The sequence below is a fragment of the Rhamphochromis sp. 'chilingali' genome (assembly GCF_963969265.1).
Source record: "Rhamphochromis sp. 'chilingali' genome assembly, chromosome: 2".
NCBI classification, from domain to species: domain Eukaryota; kingdom Metazoa; phylum Chordata; class Actinopteri; order Cichliformes; family Cichlidae; genus Rhamphochromis; species Rhamphochromis sp. 'chilingali'.
Window position 1 is genome coordinate 56287355 of NC_137930.1, and position 20452 is coordinate 56307806.

Sequence of the window (20452 nt, forward strand, 5' to 3'; positions counted from 1 at the left end):
CTGTCTCTCACAAGGAGCAGAGTGATAACTGTCCAGCATTAGCCACCTCAGAGTTGATGAAACCTGCTCCAAGTAAAATTCTCATGCCACAGCAGGCGTCTTGTGCGTGTGCTGGGAGGCTGGCAGCTGCAATATTGGGGCACACACCTCAGAGCACCTATTCATATGACCCCCAAATCCCCAAGGTCACAACTGTGCTGACATGGAGCTCCAATTTCTGCCTCCCAAAGCTTCCCATGTGCTTGGCTCATAAAACAATAATGTTCTTGTACATGGCCTCATACAAACACAGCACATGTACAGTACTGTCAATTAATCCGTTAGCTGGCCAACACAAGATTAATGAAACAGAACCTTTTAACTTATTTCAGTGCAAAGACCTGAGAGCTTTCATGTCTTTGAAGATTCTGGTTATATAGTGTTTTTCATCCATTTCTTTAAAAAAAAAGAAAAAAAGAGATGAGATATTAGTGTGTTTTATTTTACTTTTGGAAATTTTGAATGCAATGAAGCTGCAGGATGCAATCATTGCATTTTAGTTGCAATGGTAAAATAATTCCACAGATCTTGTTTATGTTTTTAGAAAAGCACAGTACAGATCTGTACTCGTCAGTCACTTTGTTAGACACACCTGTTCAACTGCTTGTTAATATAAATATCTATTCAGCCAATGGCTGCAACTTTAGGCTTGTAGACATGGTCAAAACAACCTGCTTAACTACAAATCAAGCATCAGAATGGGGAAGACTGCTTGTAGCTAATAGGAAGGCAAGACTAACTCATCTAAGTTATGGAAAAGAGCATCTCCATATGAACATGTTGAACCATAATCACAATTTGACGCAAAGAACATAAAAGCACGTGTGGCAAGCAAGTGTGGGGATTATTTGTTGTTGCTGACTACATCTATCGCTTTATGACCAACATCACAGGAAGTTCACTGTATTCAAATGGTCTCCAAACTCACTATCTCAGTCCAATAGAGCACATCATGGATGTGCATACGATAACGCTGCAGCATTTTGGTGCATATTAACATGAAAACAACAAGGTGTAACAATGTACTGAAATGTTTCCAGCACCTTGTTATATCTAAGCCACAAAGATTTAAGCTGGTTCTTCAGGCAAAAGGAAGTCCATTCTGGTACTTGCAAGGTGTACCTAATAAAGTGGCAATTGGGTATATATTGCTAGAGAGAAGCTTCCAGAGCCAAATGACCCTCTCACCGTAGGAGTCGATGGTTCAGGTTTTTCCTTTAATGTGTCACTCTGTGTATATTATATATATTGTGTGTGACTACACAGTGAGTTCACCCATCCTTTCTTACCATGGTGATGTTATCCAGCTATAACCCTGATTCCTGATCTCTATGTTGCTAAGAAGAAAAAACTGTTGAACTAATGGCAAAAACTAGCCAAGTTTTAATATATGAAGGATAATTAGGAAATTCTTAATTTTCCTGTTTTGACGTGTGTGAACAGAGAGGTACTGTATGTCTTCTGCTTTTGGCTGAGCTCCATATTGGTGCCTGTGCTGTGATTATCAACACACACATCTGGATGGACTTAGAAAGAAATCCTATAAAGACCCTAATGGGCTCTTCAAACATTTCTGAAGACTGATTAAGAGCCGTTTCAGATCTTGTTCACATCAGTGAGCTCCATCTGCAATTTATTGTGTTTTCACTGAATTCGTCATCTACTTTTCTTGTTCCCTTTCAGTGTACTGGAGTTTGTTTTGTTTGTTTGTTTGTTTGTTTGTTTGTTTGTTTGTTTGTTTGCAGATAATGTGCTGCATCGCTGAATATTTTCTTTGTGGCAGTGCTCCGTCTCTGTCAACCTCAGCATACATGGTGATCCTATGTACTCTGTGGCATAGCAGAGATTTTAAGTGCCCAGCTTCTGGCTTCATGCAAAATTTCTTACAGCATGTTAGCAAACTCTTTGTTATTAAAACGTCACTCACCTTACTTAAGGTGACATTACAGACAAATTTACAGCAAGCAGCAATAGGCCTCACTTCGTCCCGTTAAAGGCTTGTTTGTCTCCCACTAGCATGACCTTTGTGTTTTATAAGGGGAACTAACACCGTGGGCTACATTTGTTACATATTAGGCTTCCTGGCGCTGTAAAGTTGACACCGACCACTTCAACTGGTGTACCAAAGAATTTCATTGATACTGTTTAATTAACTAAGTCAGCTGATAACCAGGTGCTGTAACCACTGCTGCGGTTTGTTAACAGGAGTTTATACAGTCGCTGTTACAAAAACAGCTAGGTTTTCTTACCGTCTTAAACCTTCATTTGCTTCTAAGCAGATTGGTCACTGGGGTTTCTGGAAGCAAAAAGGACAAGGCTGCAGTTGCTGCCACTTTACCGCAAGATGTCACCATGTGCAACACTTCGCTAATGCTGCCTTTCAATGCCTATGTGAAATTGTATTACTGGCTTTTAAGAGGAAGAAATACAAATAGAGTATCAAAAATAACAACATCAAACTGAATCTAGTTAATTAGCAAAAACAAGAAAAGCGTGAAATTACAGATGGGTATTGCTGCATCTAGTAAAGCCGTGACAGTCTTATTTAACAACTGTTTTGTCCGACAGGACGTGAAGGCACATTAAACCCGGACATGACAGCACAGGAACCAAAGTTTGGCTAGTAGCGGTAGCCGTAGCTGTAGCACAACATCTCTGCTGCTTTTCCTATCCTAAATAAGAAGCTTCAGGAGGCACTTTATCCTGTGTTTCAACAATTTTGGCGTTGGTATGGAGTTGTAGGCTGAATTTATAAACGGAGGTAATTGTCTTAAAATTGTTTTTGTTACTCACCTGGGGACATAAACTGTTTATTATGTGGGATACACGCTTTGCCTCCAAAGTGCTCTTTGTAGCGGCTAGCTAGGAATAACAAAATCATGTTACAAAATTTCCAGAAACAGTGTGTTGTTGCGGACATTAAATACCGATCTGTTAATAACTGGCTGCGATTAATGCATTGTTGTAGTCTACTATAAAATTGATATTTTGACCAGCTAATACTACCTGCTGAGTTGTTAAGTGTATTGAATATAGTGGTATTAAATGTTAAAAGATGAGACAGAAAAGGCCAAACGTGTTGGCAATAGAATTAGTACAGTAAACTCAAGGTACCGGAGAGCGAATAATCAAATAAAAAAAAGCTTTGTAAAGCATCCTTGTGCTGTCTGGTTTCTCTCTCAGTATTGAGGAATGGTCTGACTGCAGCAGCAAATATGCTTAGCCGTCTGCAGGAGTTAAAGAAGGAAGAGGAGACTCTTCTAAAAATCAAAGTCATGCTACAGGACCAACTGAACAGGTTAAAGGTCAGTGCAAGCTGCAAAATACAAGCATGCTGGAATTTGTGTACATACCTGTAGTTTATGTCCTGTGTGCTTCTTCTGCATTTCAGTTTGAAGAGGGGGCCCTGAAGTCTATTATTAATGCTCAAACAGAAGAAGGAACCTCTCAACGCTTATCGCCCGAACCTGAGGTAGATCTCTGCACCAGGAAAGGACACAACACTGGAGACTATTACAATCGGTCATTTGCATTCATATACAAGACCAAATAACTGTGGTTCTCTAGCAGTAATTTGCTTAAGGGGAGCACAGTCATTTAGTCAGAGTGCATCTAACTTTTTTATCAGTAGTTTATATTTAGAGAGGTACTATATGTGTCTTGGGAAATTTGTCCTTTTTGTTTTAATTCAGTAATTCAGAGGCTGCAGAGTGGGATTCCCTGAAACATAAACTTGTTGCTTCTGCACGTGATTATGATTGATTTCATGGTTAAAGTGAGCAATTGATGATATTGTCTCAAGAGATTGCACCATCAGCCAGACAGACTCACACTGACCCAATCTCTTCTTTGCTTATTTTTCCCCCACCCCCACACTTTTGCACAAAAGTGTTGTATGATGTCTGTGTCTGGTTATGACAACTGGTTGTAAAGTTTTCACCGTTCAACATCAATTCTTTTCTTTTTTGTTGTTGAATGTTTCAGGTTGAGGTTAATCTGGATGATGAAAGTGAGATTAATCGAACCAAACTCCTCTTGAATGCTGCGGCAGATTATGATATGGAAGAAGAAGAAGAGGAGGAGGAGGATGAGGAGGAAGATGAGGAGGGGGATGAGGATGACAACGAACTCGGATTTTTGCCTGAAGAGGATGAGGAGGAAGAAGATTACTGAGATCCATCAGTGTTAGTATTTACACCACTGAAGAAGAACATGAACAGATGCCTGTTATTTGTTCACCTGTTTTGTATTATCACTGAAGACGTTTTATTTATTTGGGTGGAGTAAGTAGCAGTGTAACAATGTCCGGTGCTAGCAATATTTCCTCCTTTGCTGGATTTAAGGCACGTCACCAGGATTTCACACCATGTTAGTCATATGTCAAACTTTGTGGGAAATCTGCTGCTGAAATGCTTTGAGGCAGTGTTATGAGAAACTCATGGCTTTCTAAACATATTGTGTATTTTCGGAGAATGAAAGCATCAACCCACTTTGAGAATTAGAAGGTCTGATGTTGAGATGTGTCTGTTGATGAAAATGTATGGCTGGGCCATATAAGGAGATAGTATGTCTGTATTATGTAAGCACAAAATAAATGTTTTGCATACATTTTCACCAGCCTGTTTTTTTACAGTGTACACTTCAAGATAATATCTGTGTTCACTTCGTGTCCTAACCTGACCCGGGCAAATGGGTAGTGCAGTGCAAACACTTTCCACGAGAAAACCATTCAGCATTTTCTAAACAGTTAAAACAATACAGCGAGCCTCACAATAAGGTCAGCTTTCATCCTGAAAGCAGGGACAGCTCTGGAGAAGGGTGGTGCTACAACAGGGAATGTATAATAGAGATTGCACAAATAACAGCTGTCTACAGGGTCTGCTAGTCCAGGAGAGAGCTGCCATTCACCCCAAAGTCACTGCGCAGACCTGCAAATGCCTTGTTCGTAAGGTTAACAGGTAACAAATGGGGAAAAATACTGCAAGGATAATATTTTTTTAAACAAAAGTGGGGGGGGGGCAGCAGAGATGTGAACATAGGCAGAAGTGTGTAGAATTAGTATGCAGGCACATTACATTTTCAGGCTGTATTTATGCTTTGCCATATTTCTGTTTTCAATTTTTCATGCTTACAGTGCAGTATCTTCTGTTTTGCAATGATGCTCCTGAACACCTGGAAATTATTTGCAAAGATAACTGGGTTTACTTTTAAGTTAAATTTGCAAACAAAAGAAATAGCAGCAATTGTAAGGTCCTCTTACATTTGCCTGTTTGTGAGGAAAAGTTCATCCATTGTTGTGTGATTGTGCACTGTAAATATATCAACCTCTCCAACATTAGCTTTGCTTACAGAGGTGAAACCGTAGTTTGAATGGGATCTGTCTGCCTCAGCAAGATGAGCTCACAGACCATTGAGTCTGAAAAGCTCCATTTGGCTTTGCATTATGGACGTGGGACCCCCCACAGTCCAGCACATTGGATGCTTCCAGACGACTTGGTGATAGTTTATTATTATTATACCAATTTTACACAGGTTTTATTTGAAAGGTTTGCAAGCATGTGTGCATTTTGGCTTGAATATGACATGTTTACTCCAGACCACGCTTCTTTTTGTCATTAAGCGTTGGTGCTGAATGCTTCTCATCTGTATTTAGGTGGTAGTGAGCGACTGAAGCAGAGTGAGACACGAACTGTGCTGCAGGCTCAAAAGTACCATGCTGCCCCGCTGTGCAGTCGGTGTGTGCCATGTGCTTATGTTGGTGCTGTGTGTGTCTGCGGCTGAGGACTTCGACTGGACAAAGAACCACCACGGCTCCTTCTATTATGGCACTTTTCCAGCTGGTACACACAGTTCGTTTTGTTCAGTGGGGTTACATTTTATTCTTTTTGTATTTAGTGCCATTAGTCCTCCTAAACTGTGATCGTGTAACCCAGATCTGCTAACGTTTTGTTTTTCAGGATTTTCGTGGGGTGCCGGAGGTTCAGCCTATCAAACAGAAGGAGCCTGGGACAAAGATGGAAAAGGACTGAGCATCTGGGACGTGTTCAGTCATAAGAAAGGCAAGATCCAACAAAATGACACTGGGGATTTCTCCTGTGAGGGCTACTACAAAGTCAAGGTAGGGCAATCAGGTGTGGTGTGTCTGAGGTGTAAGGAGAGGAAGGTTTGTAGTTAGGACACCAAGTAATCCAGTGTATGCCTTTTGTGCAGGATGATATTTCTCTGATGAAGGAGCTGAGGCTTAACCACTATCGTTTCTCTATCTCATGGCCTCGACTCCTTCCCACTGGCATAAAATGTGGGTAACTGATGTTAAGCCTTTTGATGAAATAAACTGGCAGAATGTGGTTTTATTTAAAAGTAATCCATGCTAAAACACTCTTTCCAGCTGACCATGTAAATGAAAAGGGAATACAGTACTACGATCACCTGATCAACCACCTACTGGAGAACAAAATCACTCCGATTGTTACTTTGTATCACTGGGATCTTCCACAGGTTTGTAAGCAAAATACAGAGAACCCTCAACTTTGTTCTTAATAACTTTTTAAACAATATGTTTCTTTTTTTTGTTTGTTTTTATAGGTCTTGCAAGAGAAATATGGTGGATGGCAAAATATAAGCATGGTCAATTATTTCAATGAATTTGCTAACCTGTGCTTTGAGAGATTTGGCGACCGAGTCAAGTACTGGATCACTTTCAACAATCCATGGGTACATTTACAAGAAATATTTATACAACAAATACATGCACAAGTTTAACTCCCGTCAGCATTAAAAGTATTGTATTTATGCACATTTATGCACATGTACCAGTCTGTAGCTGTTGAAGGTTATGAGACGGGGGAACACGCTCCTGGACTGAGGCTGAGGGGAACGGGAGCATACAGAGCTGCACATCATATCATTAAGGTATAAGACGTCACTTTTATTCAATTACAGTATAAAAACTACACAGTAATTAATAAAGACTTTAAAGTGAAATGTGAAAAAATACTTTTTTCATAGGCACATGCTAAAGTTTGGCACACGTATGACACACAGTGGAGGGGGAAGCAAAAAGGTAAAGAAAATGAAAGTCAGCGTTTACCACTAAAAAGATTACATTTTCTAATTGCTGAGAGCTCCTGTTTAAATCCGTAGGTCTGGTTGGCATCTCTCTGTCGGGGGAATGGGGAGAACCGGTGGATATCAGCAACCAGAAAGACATTGAAGCAGCTGAGAGATATGTCCAGTTCCACCTGGGATGGTTTGCCACACCGATCTTTCATGGCGACTACCCTCAAGTGATGAAAGACTTCATAGGTATGTTAAACTGTAAATGCTCCTAAATTAGTGTTATTTATATAACAGGAATTAAATAATTGCTATTTGTGGCAATGTGCAGGGAGAAAGAGTGTCCAGCAGGGCCTCGGGACGTCTCGACTGCCCACATTTTCCCCTCAAGAGAAGAGCTACATAAAGGGGACCTGTGACTTCCTTGGCATTGGTCATTTCACCACCCGCTACATCACCCAAAAAAACAACCCATCGGGCCGTAGCAGCAGCAACTACTTTAGTGACCGTGACCTGGCTGAGCTGGTTGACCCAAGATGGCCTGACCCTGGTTCAGAGTGGCTCTATGCCGTGCCCTGGGGTTTTAGGCGTCTGCTCAATTTTGTCAAGGTTACTCATTGATATTTGTGCTACATACTCTTTACTTAAAAAAAACAAACTCATATTGATTTCATCCTCATCTAGACTCAGTATGGGAACCCAATGATTTATGTGACTGCAAATGGAGTCTCTGAGAAGATGTTATGCACAGAGCTTTGTGATGAATGGAGGATAGTGTACTACAAAGACTACATCAATGAGATGCTTAAAGGTGAATGAGCTCACATGTATTGAACAAAAAATGCAAAAATGTGCCCACTGTCTTAAATTGAAATTACTTTTTTGTAGTTATCAAGCTCTTTGATCTCTTTGTCACCCAGCTATCAAAGACGGAGTCAATGTGAAGGGCTACACTGCATGGTCGCTGCTGGACAAATTTGAGTGGGATGAAGGTTTCTCTGAGAGATTTGGCTTGTACTATGTGGACTTCAGGAACAAAAACAAGCCTCGCTATCCCAAAGCTTCTGTTCAGTTTTACAAACGCATTATCAGCTTCAATGGATTTCCCAATCAAAGAGAGGTGAGCAGAAAGGACTACAAAGCCCTGCCAGTCTGAGGGGTTTTTCATTACATGGTTTATTCTGATTATATTTGACTGTCTTGTGAACCTCCACAGGTTGAAAACTGGAGGCGAAAGGCAGTTGAGACGTGCTCTTCCAGCAATCAGCTTCTAGCTGCAGGTCAGTTCGTCTGTAACATCATTGACCATGTTCCTCACTATATAGGGTTGAACAACTAGCAGGGGTAAACAAATAAAGATTCTTGCCAAAATATGGAAAAAACAGCAAACAAACAAACAAAAAAATGTCCTAAAAATTTGAACACTATAACAATGAAAATAATAAATCTGTTTCTTTTCTTCAGCCATCTCAGAACATGCACGGACAAATAGTGTTAAGAAGAATAGTTGAAATTTAAAAATTGATTAGTAGAATCTGTTACAGGCGATCTGAGATATCTTCTTTGTTTGCCCCTCCAGCTAGAAGAAAATCCCAGGAACATGCAGAAATGCCAAAGGTTTGGCCTGTGCATGATGAAGTTTAGAACTTGAGGGTACATGCTTCCTATTTCTAACAATCTGATTTCTTTTTTTCTCTTTTGTCGCTTTGCAATTGTGTGTTTACAATTCTGACTAACAAGCTCCTGCGTTTAACACCTGCAATTAAACACAAGCTTTTGCTCCTTTTAAAAGAGCTTTTTTAACAAAAACTCGCAAACAGGCATAAAGCAAAGCGGTGCACTTCAGCCCACAAAGCAGAGATTAAAAATGTAACTGGGTAATGTAATAGCACCAATAAAGTCAGTGATATATCTGAGCTGAAATCAAAATTTCAAACATAAGCCTCACCTGCTTGCTGATGGCTTGTAATATTAAGTCATTTTCAGAATACTGCTTTTAATAGTCATCTGGTAAAAACACTGCTTTCTGAAATATTCCCCTGTAGCTGCATGCAGTTCTCAAAGGGTTAAAGTGCCATTAATCAACTCTGAGTACTTTCTCTTCTTTTATTAGAGGAACAGCGGAGTACTGCTGCCAATATTCTAAGACTTATACATGGTAAGGAATCCCTATGCTCTCTATGAATTAGACCAAAATTGTGATTCCGGGACAAATATTAACCCTTTGAGTGCTGTGCTTGAGCTTTCGCTTCACTGGCAGTGTTTGGACGATATAACGATGCCCATAAGTTTTTAATGAGTGTGTGTGTGTGTGTGTGCTTTGCAGACCCTTTGACCAGCCACATGGAGATGGTGACCGAGATCGTTGTTCCCACTGTGTGCACACTCTCCATTTTGCTCAGTGCCATCTTCCTCATGTTCCTGCTGCGGAGGCGTAACTAGGAAGGCTTTCGTGTTTATACATCACAAGCATCGGCACACACACATATGCACACATTTAAAATGTAAGTGCATCACTTCTTTATTGGATAACGTGTGAATATAAATACATCATTTGAGCTGAACTGAAAGAACTGGTGATTTTTATCGATTTGATGTGTGTAAAGCGTTTTGCTCTAAAATGACTGGTTTTGCGTAGAAGGAAAAAGGAGTCAGAGTTTCTGATTAAACTGCTACTATAGGATACTGGTATTGCAAAGACGCCAGGTGATCTACTGATCTACTTTCATTTGGATACAGCTAAGTTGTTTGGCAGAATATTTCCTGTCTTTCCTTGAGCAGCAAAATGTGAAAATAAAGATGTGACTGGAAAAAACATACACACACACACACACACACACACACACAAAGGACTGAAATTTGCTGTTGAGGGGTTAGTAGCATGTTTTATAAATTCATGCAAAGTTGACAAGGCTGCAGTACGCCATAGTGGAGAAGAAAGCAGGATCCTCACTGTCCCCATTCACGGTTCCATTTGGATAGTCTAAAAACAAAAGAATAGTTAAAGAAGAATATTGTTATCGATACTTTACTGGGGTAGTCACTTATATATTCAGTAAATAAAAATCACCTGTTTCAAAGATAACATGATCAACCAGTGGTCTGTCACTAAGATGTAAGGAGGTCCTGACCTCACGAGGACCATGACCACTGGACACCTCAACCCCCCACAGTATTGGGTGCTCCCTGTAGAGCACAAAGATGAACACAGAAAAACTAAATTCTGTGTAAAAAAAAAAAGAAAGAAAAAAAGCCTAACATCCACCAATATATCCTTTGACTTTCAATAAATGTTTTATGTGGTTTCTCGCAAGCCGTTGAGATTTCTGTTTTCAACACTCCACATAATAGACTGCCAGAATTCTGCGGGCGTCACATTCAGGTCGACTTTTATGTGCCGTTCAGTCGAGATTGGACTGTGGTGAGGTTTACAGGCCTGACATTTTTGCTTGTTAAGTGTTTTTCCCCCGCCTTCGTCAGGTCCTTCCTGCATGTAAAGGTTTGCAATAATACATTGACTTTTGAACTAACATCCCAACAGTGTCTCGTTCAATTTGAAGTGTCTTGGAAATCTTCAGTTGAACCGTTGTCTTTTGGCACAAAGGAATAATTGGCTCTCTTGGCATTTGTGACAGCTCCTTTAAATCTGTCATGTTTGCACCTCAGCTTGAGGTGAGAGATTTAGATCGATAATATAACCGAAGCATGTTTAGTGTCATCACTGAGTTGCCAAAAGATTGATTGCACTTTGCAGTCTGCTAGCATTATATACTATTAGATGATTAAAAACCCCAACAACAAAGACGGATTAAAGAACTGAAATCTACAATAAATAATTGTTGCATATTTTCATTATCAATATGATTATGTCCACTATAAAAATGTCATATTCACAAACAATAAGGTCAAATATCCCAGTTTCACAATAAAGCAGGCAGTAAAAAAGGCTTGCATTCCTTACTTTTGGTAGAAATGACTGATCAGGGCAGGTTTGATTTGGCGTTTGAACTCGTGCTCTTCATCATAAGGTGACGTTCTGTAGTGCTGCAAACACAATCTATGTGACAGGAAAGGGGGGAAACAGGAGAGGGAATTGTTTATTTAAATACCAGTTTAAAAGAAGAAATACTTCTGCACAGTCACATATCACTGGGGCAGAAAAAAAGTCAAAAGATTTACTGCGTGAGAAGAAAGAGACGATCGTAGGGCAAACCAAGGAATGTGCTGCAGGTCACAATTATTTCCAGCAGATGGTGCAGTTTCCTGAGTCGGATCACTTGTTCCTGCAGATCAACCTCCGTGCTGAGGTAAAAACACTGTGGAGGAAATTACTCAGAGTCAGTACTATGCTGACAGACACTTGAAAAGAACTGAGAAACAGTGTAAAGCTTACCAAGTGGTTTAAAGTCGTCAGTTCTTCACCTAAGAAACAAACACAAATTGCAAATGGCCTATCATCCAGAGAGCATAACACAAACACAGAGTCAAAGAAAGAGCTCCAAATGAATAATTAAAGGTTACCAATCAGGTAGTTAATATAGTCTTTTCTCATCTTATCCAGACCCATCTCCAGCAGCATGTTGACAGGCGTGAAGCCTGTAAGAGACACATGTTCGATCTGCTGGTGGTACGACTGCAGAATGAGCTTGCTGAGGGAACTGCTGCTGTCTCTGTGAATCTGGATGATGTGAAACAAAAAACAAAAAAAAAATTAATCAATGAATTAATAAAATAACAACTGCAACATCCAAACTCATCTAACTCCAAGTTTTCAAAAGCGGAAATGTTTTATGTTGTTACCCAGGGTTTGATGTCACCATATCTTAGAGCGTCAATGACCAACTTCAGGCAGTCTCCAATGTCCTGATATGAAGTCACACCTGCAATACAAAGTTTTTTTCTGTCTGTTTGTAAAATGCTAAAATCCATCCCAGTTTCCTGAATGGAAGGCCTAACTCACTTTTTCTCATCCGAACCCAAAGCTGCTCCACAAAATCCAAATCTCCTCTTTCCAGGAACGAGTTGAAAATGGGAGTTTCTGTCTCAGACTTCAGCTTCGAGGTCTTCTGAAAAAGATGGAAAGGAAAAAAACCCAAGACTCTAGCAGATATATTGTAAAATTAATGTTTTAGTGATAATGGCTCCATCCTACCTCGGGCGTTCTTGCAGCCTGATCCTGCAGTGTTTTTGCAGTGTTCTGTAGCTCTGAAAGAAGAATTAAAAATGAAAAAATAATCATAAGTACCAGGTAGCATTACATCAGATTTACAATGTATTGATTCAGCAGTGCTTCGTGCCTTCTAGGTAAGCCTTGGTCAGATTTACAGGCGATGTGCTTTCCAGCGGTTCCATCCATTCAGTCTCACCAGTTCTCAAACCATCAGCGAGAGTCTGAAATAACAGGATTCAGATATATTTAGTTATTTATGTGGATGCTGGTAGTTGCTGTCATTTTAGATTACAGTGGAAGACAAACCAGTAGAAACTCCAGCTCCCTATACATCTCAAACATGGGACTTCTCATGTCTCCACTGGCAATTTTGATATTCTGCATAAAAAAAGATAAACACATTAAAAAATCAGTCTGTGTCTGTTCAGCTTCATCTGCTGGTACTACTTCCAGATACATGTTTCCCTTTTCTATTCATAATAGCATATTAATTAAATAGAAATATAAAAAGTAAGCTTTTTAAGGGAAAGAAGGGATTATTATAAGAGGTCATTATTGCTGCTCACTAATGTTGCTGTAGAGGACAGGGGTGGGGTCTCAAGAATACTCTCCACATGGCTCCATTTGAAATCCACAGTCACGCTGCTCTGAGACTCAATGGTGGTGTTTTCAACAACAGTGGAACCAAACAGGCTGAACCTGGCACTGCCTTTAATCCCCACCTAGAAGTATTTATCAGTGTAAGAACACGGGCATTCGTTCACACAGACAGACTTGCAAAAGAGGATGAAAACTGAAATACCGAGGATGGATGATGCCGTTTCTTATGCTCTTGCTTCAGTTCTTCTAAGGTTGTGAGGGATTGTTTGTCTGCAGTTGAACCTAAAAACATTAACATCAGGAAAATAAAAACAAGTGACACAAATACATACAAATCATCAGTAAATGCACTGATAATGTTTAAAAATGGGTTATTCAAAGAGGAGTGATGTTTCTAAGCAATACCTTTGGAGGTGATGGAATACAGTTTGACACCAGTAACTTTAGTGCCCACACAGACTGTTTCAGCCCCAAACCAGGTCGTTCCAGCAGGATCAGACATGTCGCATCGCACCCACAGAGGGTATAAAGGAAGGTTCGTGTCCTCAGCTGACATGCTGGCATTTTGAGATAATGTATACCAAGAGAGAAACTGTCTGTACAAAGAAGAAGAAAAAAACTTTGTCAGATGTGGTGGATTAAATATGCACATCTTACCAGCGCGTATTTCTTTTGCAATTAAATTTTAAACGTCTTAGCACTAATCACCTTGCTTTCATGACTGAAAGTGGCTGCGGTCCCATTTCAGTTTGAAGTACGTGGGCACTGTCGTTAGCATCATCAGCATCGCCGTCAGAAAGGTTTGAAGCCTCGGTCATTTGTTCGTCACCTGGATCGCTTATTTTTGAAACCTTAGTGAAATCAGAGCACAATTCAATGGTGAGCGACGAGGAGGAGACTGGTTAGTCATCTAAGCATACATTCAGTGTTTTAATATTCCTACAATTGGGAATTTTGGAAACACTACTGGCCCAGTTTCAGCTTGAAAACTCTGGAACTCGGGTTTTATTCTGGACGGGAAGACTTTTTGAGATCATGGAGTGAATGTGTGTCTGCATCCTTTTTTCCAAAAGTCTCTGCCCATCTAGACTAAAACGCAGTCCTGAACCCTGTAACAGTGAAGCTCTACATGCCCAGTTATCTTTCCATTATCTAAGGGCAGCATTGACAGCATCTGACCAATTAGAAACATTGATAAGTCTACTGTCAACGGAGTGAGTAAATTTTACAAAGGAAAACAAAACCAGGAAAGCCGGTAAAAAAGAAGAAGAAAGGAACTATGTACGTTAAGAGACTTCTCAGTATCAGTGCTCTATCATTAAGACAAGGGAGAATCTGGTGGACACATCCATTCATTTTCTACTGCTTATCCGGGATTTGGTCACCGGGGCAGAAGTCTCACCAGGGAAGCCAGGGGTGACACCGAGTTGTTCCCAAGCCATCTGAGAGATATAATCTCTAGGTCTGTCCTGGGGGATCTTCTCAATAGGACATGCCTAAAATACTTCAGCTAGGAGCCATCGAGAAGGTATCGTAGTCAGATGCCTGAACCACCTCAACTGGCTCATTTCGATATGGAGGAGCAGCCGCTCTACTTTGAGCCCCTCTCAATTGACTGAGCTCTTCACTCCATTTTTAAGGAAGAGGCCAGCCACCCTTCAAAGGAAATTCATTTCTGCCATTTGTATAAGAAACCTCATTCTTTTGTTCTCTAAATGTGGTGGATTGCAAATGTTATTTCATGAAATGAATTTTTAGCTGCAGCCCACGTGGTGTTTAACAGTCTGAGAGTAGGAATACATAAAAAATAGAATTCAAATGTAACAAATACAAAGAGGTGGCCAGTTTTGGAATTGTATATTAATCCTTACTGAACAATAATTTTCTTTTTAAACTGGTTGCAGCAAACAAGGGAACAAAATAAATAAAATCAAGAAGTAAGGTTTTACCTATGAATACATATTTCTGTCTGATGCTCATCAGGAAAAGACAAATACTTTAGACACTATTAAAAAAATGTAAATAACTTCTACTATCCACACACAAAGGTCCAAGGGAACTTGCAGGAATCCTGACACCTTTTCCCAGAGAACTGATTAGGACGGGGCAGCTGTGGCTCAGGAGGTACAAAAGGTTGTCAACTATTTAGAAGGTCGGTAGTTCCCGGTTTCTCCAACTATTGAACCTCGAGCTGCCCCATTCATCTCTGTAACTCTGTAACATGTAACTTCTGTTGGTGCTGTACTACTGGAAACTGAATTTACTGAAAGAACCCACATGAGGGATTAATAAAGTTTCATCTAATCAAATCTAATCTAATCTAAGAATGTTAGTCAAGGCACTTTTATGAATGTGTGCGTGATTGGGTGAATGAAACTTGTAGTACAAAGTGCGATGAACACTCAGTTGGAGCAGAAAAGTGGATATAAGGATCGGTCCATTTACCACTGGTCACTATGTGGTGATCTTTAATCTCAAACGTAATCTGCTCCAGGGAAAGTTACAGGATGTAGATAGGGACAGATCTTTTGGCAGAACAATCCTGTAAAGTCTGGCGAGACAAAACCAGTCTACGCTTTGTTCTTTAGAAAGGAGAGAAATGGGTTAATGTAAGAAAATGGAAAGTAATAAGTTTAGACTGCAAGTGAAGACAGTATTGTTCAACAGGCGGCAAGGTGTGGAGCGAGGGGCATCTTGAGATATGTGAGGTGAAGGTGTGGGGTGCTTACATTTGCCCTGGAGAGTAATAAAGAAATTCCTATAAAAGAGTCCAATTAGTCTCACGCTTGTTTTCTGATAGAAATCACCATGAGGTCTGCAGAATAAGTTGCCATGGTAATGCACCTTGTAAAGACGTGAACCATCTTTCTCATGCCCTGAAGTTATATGAATAAGCACAAATCATTCTTTGCAGTACAGGCCTTTGGAGATTTCAAATTAAAAGCAGGTCCACAGCTTTTACAAAAGGCCTAAAAGGCCTTGAGATGTATTAGTAGTTTGGATGCTAGAGATAAACAAAGTAAAATGTTTTACAACAAAAGTCAGAGCCAGTCAACAGTTATTCCTGTATGTTGTGTCGCTATAAACACAACTAGGTAAAAATATTCCTAAAAGAGTAAAGTAAAAAAGTAGAATCTTACAAAGTAAAATTTTATTATTGGGTCTACATATTTACGATATGGTAAATGAGTCCAAGGACTGACATTACTCACAGCTTTTTCACAGACGAAGACGGTCTGGTTCCCACAATACATATTCACCGCAGGGATTCCGTCTCCGTTCATCTTCACTATTTGGACCTCCTCCTGAAGCCCAAAAGATATCAACATTACTGTAACAGCGACGGATGCATTGACTCACGACAGCTTACTTAAGAATGCACGAATTTACCTCATATATATACGGAACACTGCTTTCCGCATCCTGAAGAGAGCTGCAATCAACACGACAGAAATGAACTTTGTTTCACCCATCATTCTGAGGGTTAACTTTTTGTTAGAATCGCTATGCATCCAAAACTCACCGAAGAATCGTGAAAAACTCTTTAGCCCTAGATATAATCTTCGAGCACATCGCCAAATTATGGTCTGTGTATCCTGTTACAGAAGGAAGGATGTACATAAAACATACGAAAGTGGCTAAACGAGTTTAAAATGAACAAATCCGTTGTTGATATTTTGACAGTCGCGCGCTCGAAAAGCAGAGGGTGACGACATGGGGTCATAGGTGAACACACACTTCCCTCATAAAATAAATAAAATAATGAGATATAAAATAGATTGAAAATGTATCAGAAATACGAATATACAAGAAATTTTTTAATAAAATAAAAAAAATATTTGATTAAAAATAACGAGGAAAGAAATGGTTCAATCTTTCCTGCGCCAACATGGAGTAAAGAAATAGTCCCATGTTTAAGAACGGTTTTAAAATTGCTTGGCTAAACATGCTAAGCACTGACAAATTAAACATGCTATATAATTTATGCTGTGTATTCTTTTTCATTTTCCTGTGCTCGTTTTATGAAGTTATACAAAGGACTTGTCACGATTATGTTAATACCGGAAGTGGTGATTTAAAGCGGAGGCATAAACCATGTAGGGTGAATCGTCAACTTCCTTTTTTACTGTGGCCGCCATACCGTGAGGAGCGTGGTTCCCGGCGAGCCGAAAATAACTACCGAATATGGTGAGAATTTCCATGTTTTTCAAGGCTAACGTGATATAATACACGAGTCTTCATATTGTGGTTCGTGTTGAACAAGCAAGCGCGTGTTTTGTGAATTTGGAAATCATAGGTTCCGATGTAATATAGCAGCAAATTGAAACGCTCCCAGCTAGCAAAGCTAACACGAGGAGCCATTTTGAGTGAGCGGCTACAAGTTACACGTGTGGCTTTCCTTTCAGGGGTAGATCACTGAAGGCTGATCTTGTGTATTTTGATGGCATCTAAAGTTAGATGGTTGTTTCTGCCAATTGAATTTATCTATGCGCTATATTCGCCCGTTATCATTTACAATTAAAGTTACGTTTGAACAACCTGGCCAAGTCGTCTTAGCAGAAACGAGCTAAACTGAGGCTAACCGAGGCAGATTTCATGTTGGCTAAATGAAACCTTACTTTGTGTCGGTTAAAGCAGGGATATTTTATTGAAACTGCAATTACGTCAAGATTAATCTGCCTTTTAAATCTGAATTATAAGTTAGTAGTTTTTCTCCTGTCACGTGCCTGGATGTCTTAAAGACACATACTACACAGGTTTAGACTCTTGAATTGCCTACATAACTTTCTCTTACAGAATACATCTGACGATTGTTTATTTCTTTCTCAGGCTTGTGCCCGACCCCTCATCTCGGTGTATTCCGAGAAAGGAGAATCCTCAGGCAAAAATGTTGTCATGCCTGCAGTGTTCAAGGCCCCTATTCGCCCTGATGTGGTGAATTTTGTGCACACCAACATGCGCAAGAACAACCGCCAGCCTTATGCAGTCAGTGAACTGGCAGGTGAGTGCATAAATGTACTTGGCACATAGTAAACGTTTTATTAAGGTGTTATGTACACAATATAGATTATGTGTTATGTGTGTTTTAGGCCACCAGACCAGTGCTGAGTCCTGGGGTACAGGAAGAGCTGTGGCCCGTATCCCTCGTGTGAGAGGTGGTGGTACTCACCGTTCTGGCCAGGGTGCTTTTGGAAACGTATCCTCTTGATGATTACAAGAGTTTTTCCCACTTTGTAATATGTATACTGAGGCAAACTTAATTCTGTGGGCTTGCTGTGATGGTGTAATTTGCGTCTGACTCTGTGACCAGTGACAGAATGCCTGCTGTCATATGCTGGCACAGATGGCTGATGAACATTGAGTCTGAGCAGGTATAAAATAGTTATTTACTTAAGTTTTTTAAGTCAGTGGTCCTTGACTTTGGTCTAGATGTGTCGTGGTGGTCGTATGTTTGCCCCCACTAAAACCTGGCGCCGCTGGCACCGCAGGATCAACGTACCCCAGAAGCGCTATGCTATCTGCTCTGCCCTGGCCGCCTCTGCCATTCCTGCACTTGTGATGTCCAAAGGTAAGAGTCAAAAGATGTTCGAATGGGACATGAATTGGTAGAAACCAGCATGGAAATATATTTTGACCAAAAATGAACCCTTTTTGATTCAGCCTAACATTTGACTTGCTGTGATGGTGTAATTTGCGTCTGAGCCTGTGAACAGTGACGGTTGCCTGCCGTCTCTAAGCTGTCACAGAGTATTGATGTCCTTTAAATCTGAGCAAGTGTAGTTAATGCTGTAACTTTGATAGTCCTAGCAGTTTTCTCTGTCATTGTCTTTAACTGATTCTTAACAATCTTTCCTTTTAGGACACCGCATAGAGGAAATCCCTGAAGTCCCACTGGTGGTTGAAGACAAAGTTGAGGGCTACAAGAAGACCAAGGAGGCAGTGCTGCTGCTGAAGAAGCTCAAAGCCTGGAATGACATTAAGAAGGTACAGTAACCTCAAAACACTGAGGAACACTGAGTTTCATCAGTAGTTTTCCCGAAGTCAAATCATTCTTCTTTTTCTTGAGTTGGCACTGGGAGCATTTAATTATTAATAATGGAGTTTTATTTGCTCTTCTCAGGTCTATGCCTCTCAGCGTATGCGTGCCGGTAAGGGTAAGATGAGGAATCGCAGACGTATCCAGCGCAGAGGGCCGTGCATTATCTACAACCAAGATGCTGGCTTAACCAAAGCCTTCAGAAATATCCCCGGTAAATGTCCCGGTTAAAATTTAGAATTTATTACGGTGTTAGAAAATGGATATTATGATTCTTACATTTAATTATGGTATAGTTAAAATGGATGTTTCTATTGGATGAAATGGAATAAATGATCAAGATACTAAAACTAGCTTACTTTGCTTTCAATTAAACTCTAATTGTTTTCTTCATTTATGCATGCGTAACTTCAAGTTTGACTGAATACTGATGAGTTGTAATTGTAGTGTTTATAGTATAGTTGAGTCTTAAATAAGTCATTTGCCCTTTAAAAACTCACTATAGCTTCAAGATAATTGGTTCATCAACATGCAGATGTTTGATTATTGTGCTGCATTTTGCAGGCATCACTCTGCTGAACGTGAACAAACTGAACCTTTTGAGGCTCGCTCCCGGTGGTCACGTTGGACGGTTCTGCATCTGGACCGAGAGTGCTTTCCGCAAGCTGGATGACCTGTACGGCACATGGCGCAAGGCTGCCTCCCTGAAGGTTGACTACAAGTGAGTATTTGAGTATTTTGAGAGCATGCACTCTGAAAGTACAAGTGCAGTGTATCATGCTGGTGTACAACAGTGATGAGCTTCCACTTCATGGTCCGTGTTTTTGAACTATGTGATATTTAACGAAGTTCTGAGTTATAGCAACAAAACTTATCATACGGCTTTTTTGCCTTCATGTACAAGGGACTTTAATTCTTGACTCTTCTTCCTTCAGCCTGCCAATGCACAAGATGACCAATACAGATCTGACCAGGATTCTGAAGAGTGAGGAGATCCAGAAAGCACTTCGTGCACCCAAGTAAGCATTTTTCAGTGTAGTTTTTCCCCGAGGTCTTATTTGCCAGCTATGATGATTTTCCACTTCAGGTCCGTGTTTCTGAACCCTGATTATATGGAAGTCCTGAGTGATGCAGAAAGTTTCACTGAAGTTGTAGTTAAGCAGAAGCTCACATATTCAAGGGTGGATTGTATTGTCATTACAGCAAGAAGCTCAACCGCAGAATTCTGAAGAAGAATCCTCTGAAGAATTTGAACATAATGCTCAAACTGAATCCTTACGCCAAGACAGCAAGACGTCATGCCATCCTCAAGCATGACCCTGCGGTAAGAGCCTGATCAGTTAAAGATGGAAGTAAAAACTGTATGTCTATTTGTTGATAACTTAGAGCCCCTCTTTGTTCTCACCATAGATCAAGGCCAAGATGCTGAAACCCAAGAAGAGGCCTGGAAAGAAGGGTGCACCTGCCAAGCCCAAGGCATAAACCAATACATACAGACTGGAGTTCAGTGATGAATAAATCAGTTGTTTCAAATGCACGAGTCAGACCTG

General features: G+C 40.3%; 4 protein-coding genes across 8 annotated transcripts; 3 read left to right on the plus strand and 1 right to left on the minus strand.

The window, feature by feature from the left end:
* The first annotated feature begins 2643 nt into the window (after positions 1-2643).
* snapc5 (small nuclear RNA activating complex, polypeptide 5) lies at positions 2644-4650 on the plus strand. The gene is made up of 4 exons (XM_080874154.1): positions 2644-2800; positions 3223-3344; positions 3431-3511; positions 4024-4650. The coding sequence occupies exons 2-4, from the start codon at positions 3255-3257 to the stop codon at positions 4210-4212; spliced, it is 360 nt and encodes a 119-aa protein (XP_080730280.1). The 5' UTR covers positions 2644-2800; positions 3223-3254; the 3' UTR covers positions 4213-4650.
* Positions 4651-4774: 124 nt separating this feature from the next.
* On the plus strand, positions 4775-9541 carry lctlb (lactase-like b; the record flags this gene model as incomplete). Of its 4 annotated transcripts, none has more annotated exons than XM_080874151.1 (14): positions 4775-5535; positions 5693-5879; positions 5997-6157; positions 6250-6337; positions 6428-6537; positions 6625-6753; positions 6856-6951; positions 7048-7102; positions 7183-7344; positions 7427-7704; positions 7780-7906; positions 8016-8215; positions 8312-8375; positions 9422-9541. In XM_080874151.1, exons 2-14 carry the CDS (start codon positions 5753-5755, stop codon positions 9535-9537), a joined length of 1713 nt encoding a protein of 570 aa, XP_080730277.1. In that variant the 5' UTR covers positions 4775-5535; positions 5693-5752. The 4 variants fall into 4 exon arrangements, with proteins under 4 accessions (XP_080730277.1, XP_080730276.1, XP_080730278.1 ...); XM_080874150.1 differs by having other exon boundaries at positions 4775-4997; XM_080874152.1 differs by lacking the exon at positions 9422-9541 and adding an exon at positions 9209-9279 and having other exon boundaries at positions 4775-5879.
* zwilch (zwilch kinetochore protein) lies at positions 8256-16591 on the minus strand. Of its 2 annotated transcripts, none has more exons than XM_080874149.1 (18): positions 16389-16591; positions 16256-16298; positions 16078-16170; positions 13574-13716; positions 13271-13461; positions 13068-13147; positions 12832-12987; positions 12572-12643; positions 12393-12486; positions 12248-12300; positions 12056-12158; positions 11896-11975; positions 11617-11773; positions 11489-11517; positions 11275-11411; positions 11057-11152; positions 10166-10281; positions 8256-10078 (listed from the first exon to the last, which is right to left on the minus strand). In XM_080874149.1, exons 1-18 carry the CDS (start codon positions 16484-16486, stop codon positions 9990-9992), a joined length of 1830 nt encoding a protein of 609 aa, XP_080730275.1. In that variant the 5' UTR covers positions 16487-16591; the 3' UTR covers positions 8256-9989. The 2 variants fall into 2 exon arrangements, with proteins under 2 accessions (XP_080730275.1, XP_080730274.1); XM_080874148.1 differs by having other exon boundaries at positions 12056-12161.
* A 350-nt stretch (positions 16592-16941) lies between these two features.
* Positions 16942-20435, plus strand: rpl4 (ribosomal protein L4). Its single transcript, XM_080874438.1, has 10 exons — positions 16942-17053; positions 17696-17867; positions 17956-18062; positions 18296-18434; positions 18726-18850; positions 18987-19116; positions 19467-19623; positions 19838-19921; positions 20106-20226; positions 20313-20435. Exons 1-10 carry the CDS (start codon positions 17051-17053, stop codon positions 20382-20384), a joined length of 1110 nt encoding a protein of 369 aa, XP_080730564.1. The 5' UTR covers positions 16942-17050; the 3' UTR covers positions 20385-20435.
* Positions 20436-20452: the final 17 nt, after the last annotated feature.

Coding starts and splice junctions, on each gene's coding strand:
- snapc5 (XM_080874154.1), top strand. CDS start 3,255: ATGCTTAGCCGTCTGCAGGAGTTAAAGAAGGAAGAGGAGACTCTTCTA. Junction 3,345..3,430: donor ACCAACTGAACAGGTTAAAG/GTCAGTGCAAGC, acceptor TCTGCATTTCAG/TTTGAAGAGGGGGCCCTGAA. Junction 3,512..4,023: donor GCTTATCGCCCGAACCTGAG/GTAGATCTCTGC, acceptor TGAATGTTTCAG/GTTGAGGTTAATCTGGATGA.
- zwilch (XM_080874148.1), bottom strand. CDS start 16,486: ATGTACATCCTTCCTTCTGTAACAGGATACACAGACCATAATTTGGCG. Junction 11,518..11,616: donor CTATATTAACTACCTGATTG/GTAACCTTTAAT, acceptor TTTGTTTCTTAG/GTGAAGAACTGACGACTTTA. Junction 10,079..10,165: donor TCATGTTATCTTTGAAACAG/GTGATTTTTATT, acceptor TTTTGTTTTTAG/ACTATCCAAATGGAACCGTG.
- rpl4 (XM_080874438.1), top strand. Junction 18,435..18,725: donor TGCACTTGTGATGTCCAAAG/GTAAGAGTCAAA, acceptor CTTTCCTTTTAG/GACACCGCATAGAGGAAATC. Junction 20,227..20,312: donor TCCTCAAGCATGACCCTGCG/GTAAGAGCCTGA, acceptor TTCTCACCATAG/ATCAAGGCCAAGATGCTGAA.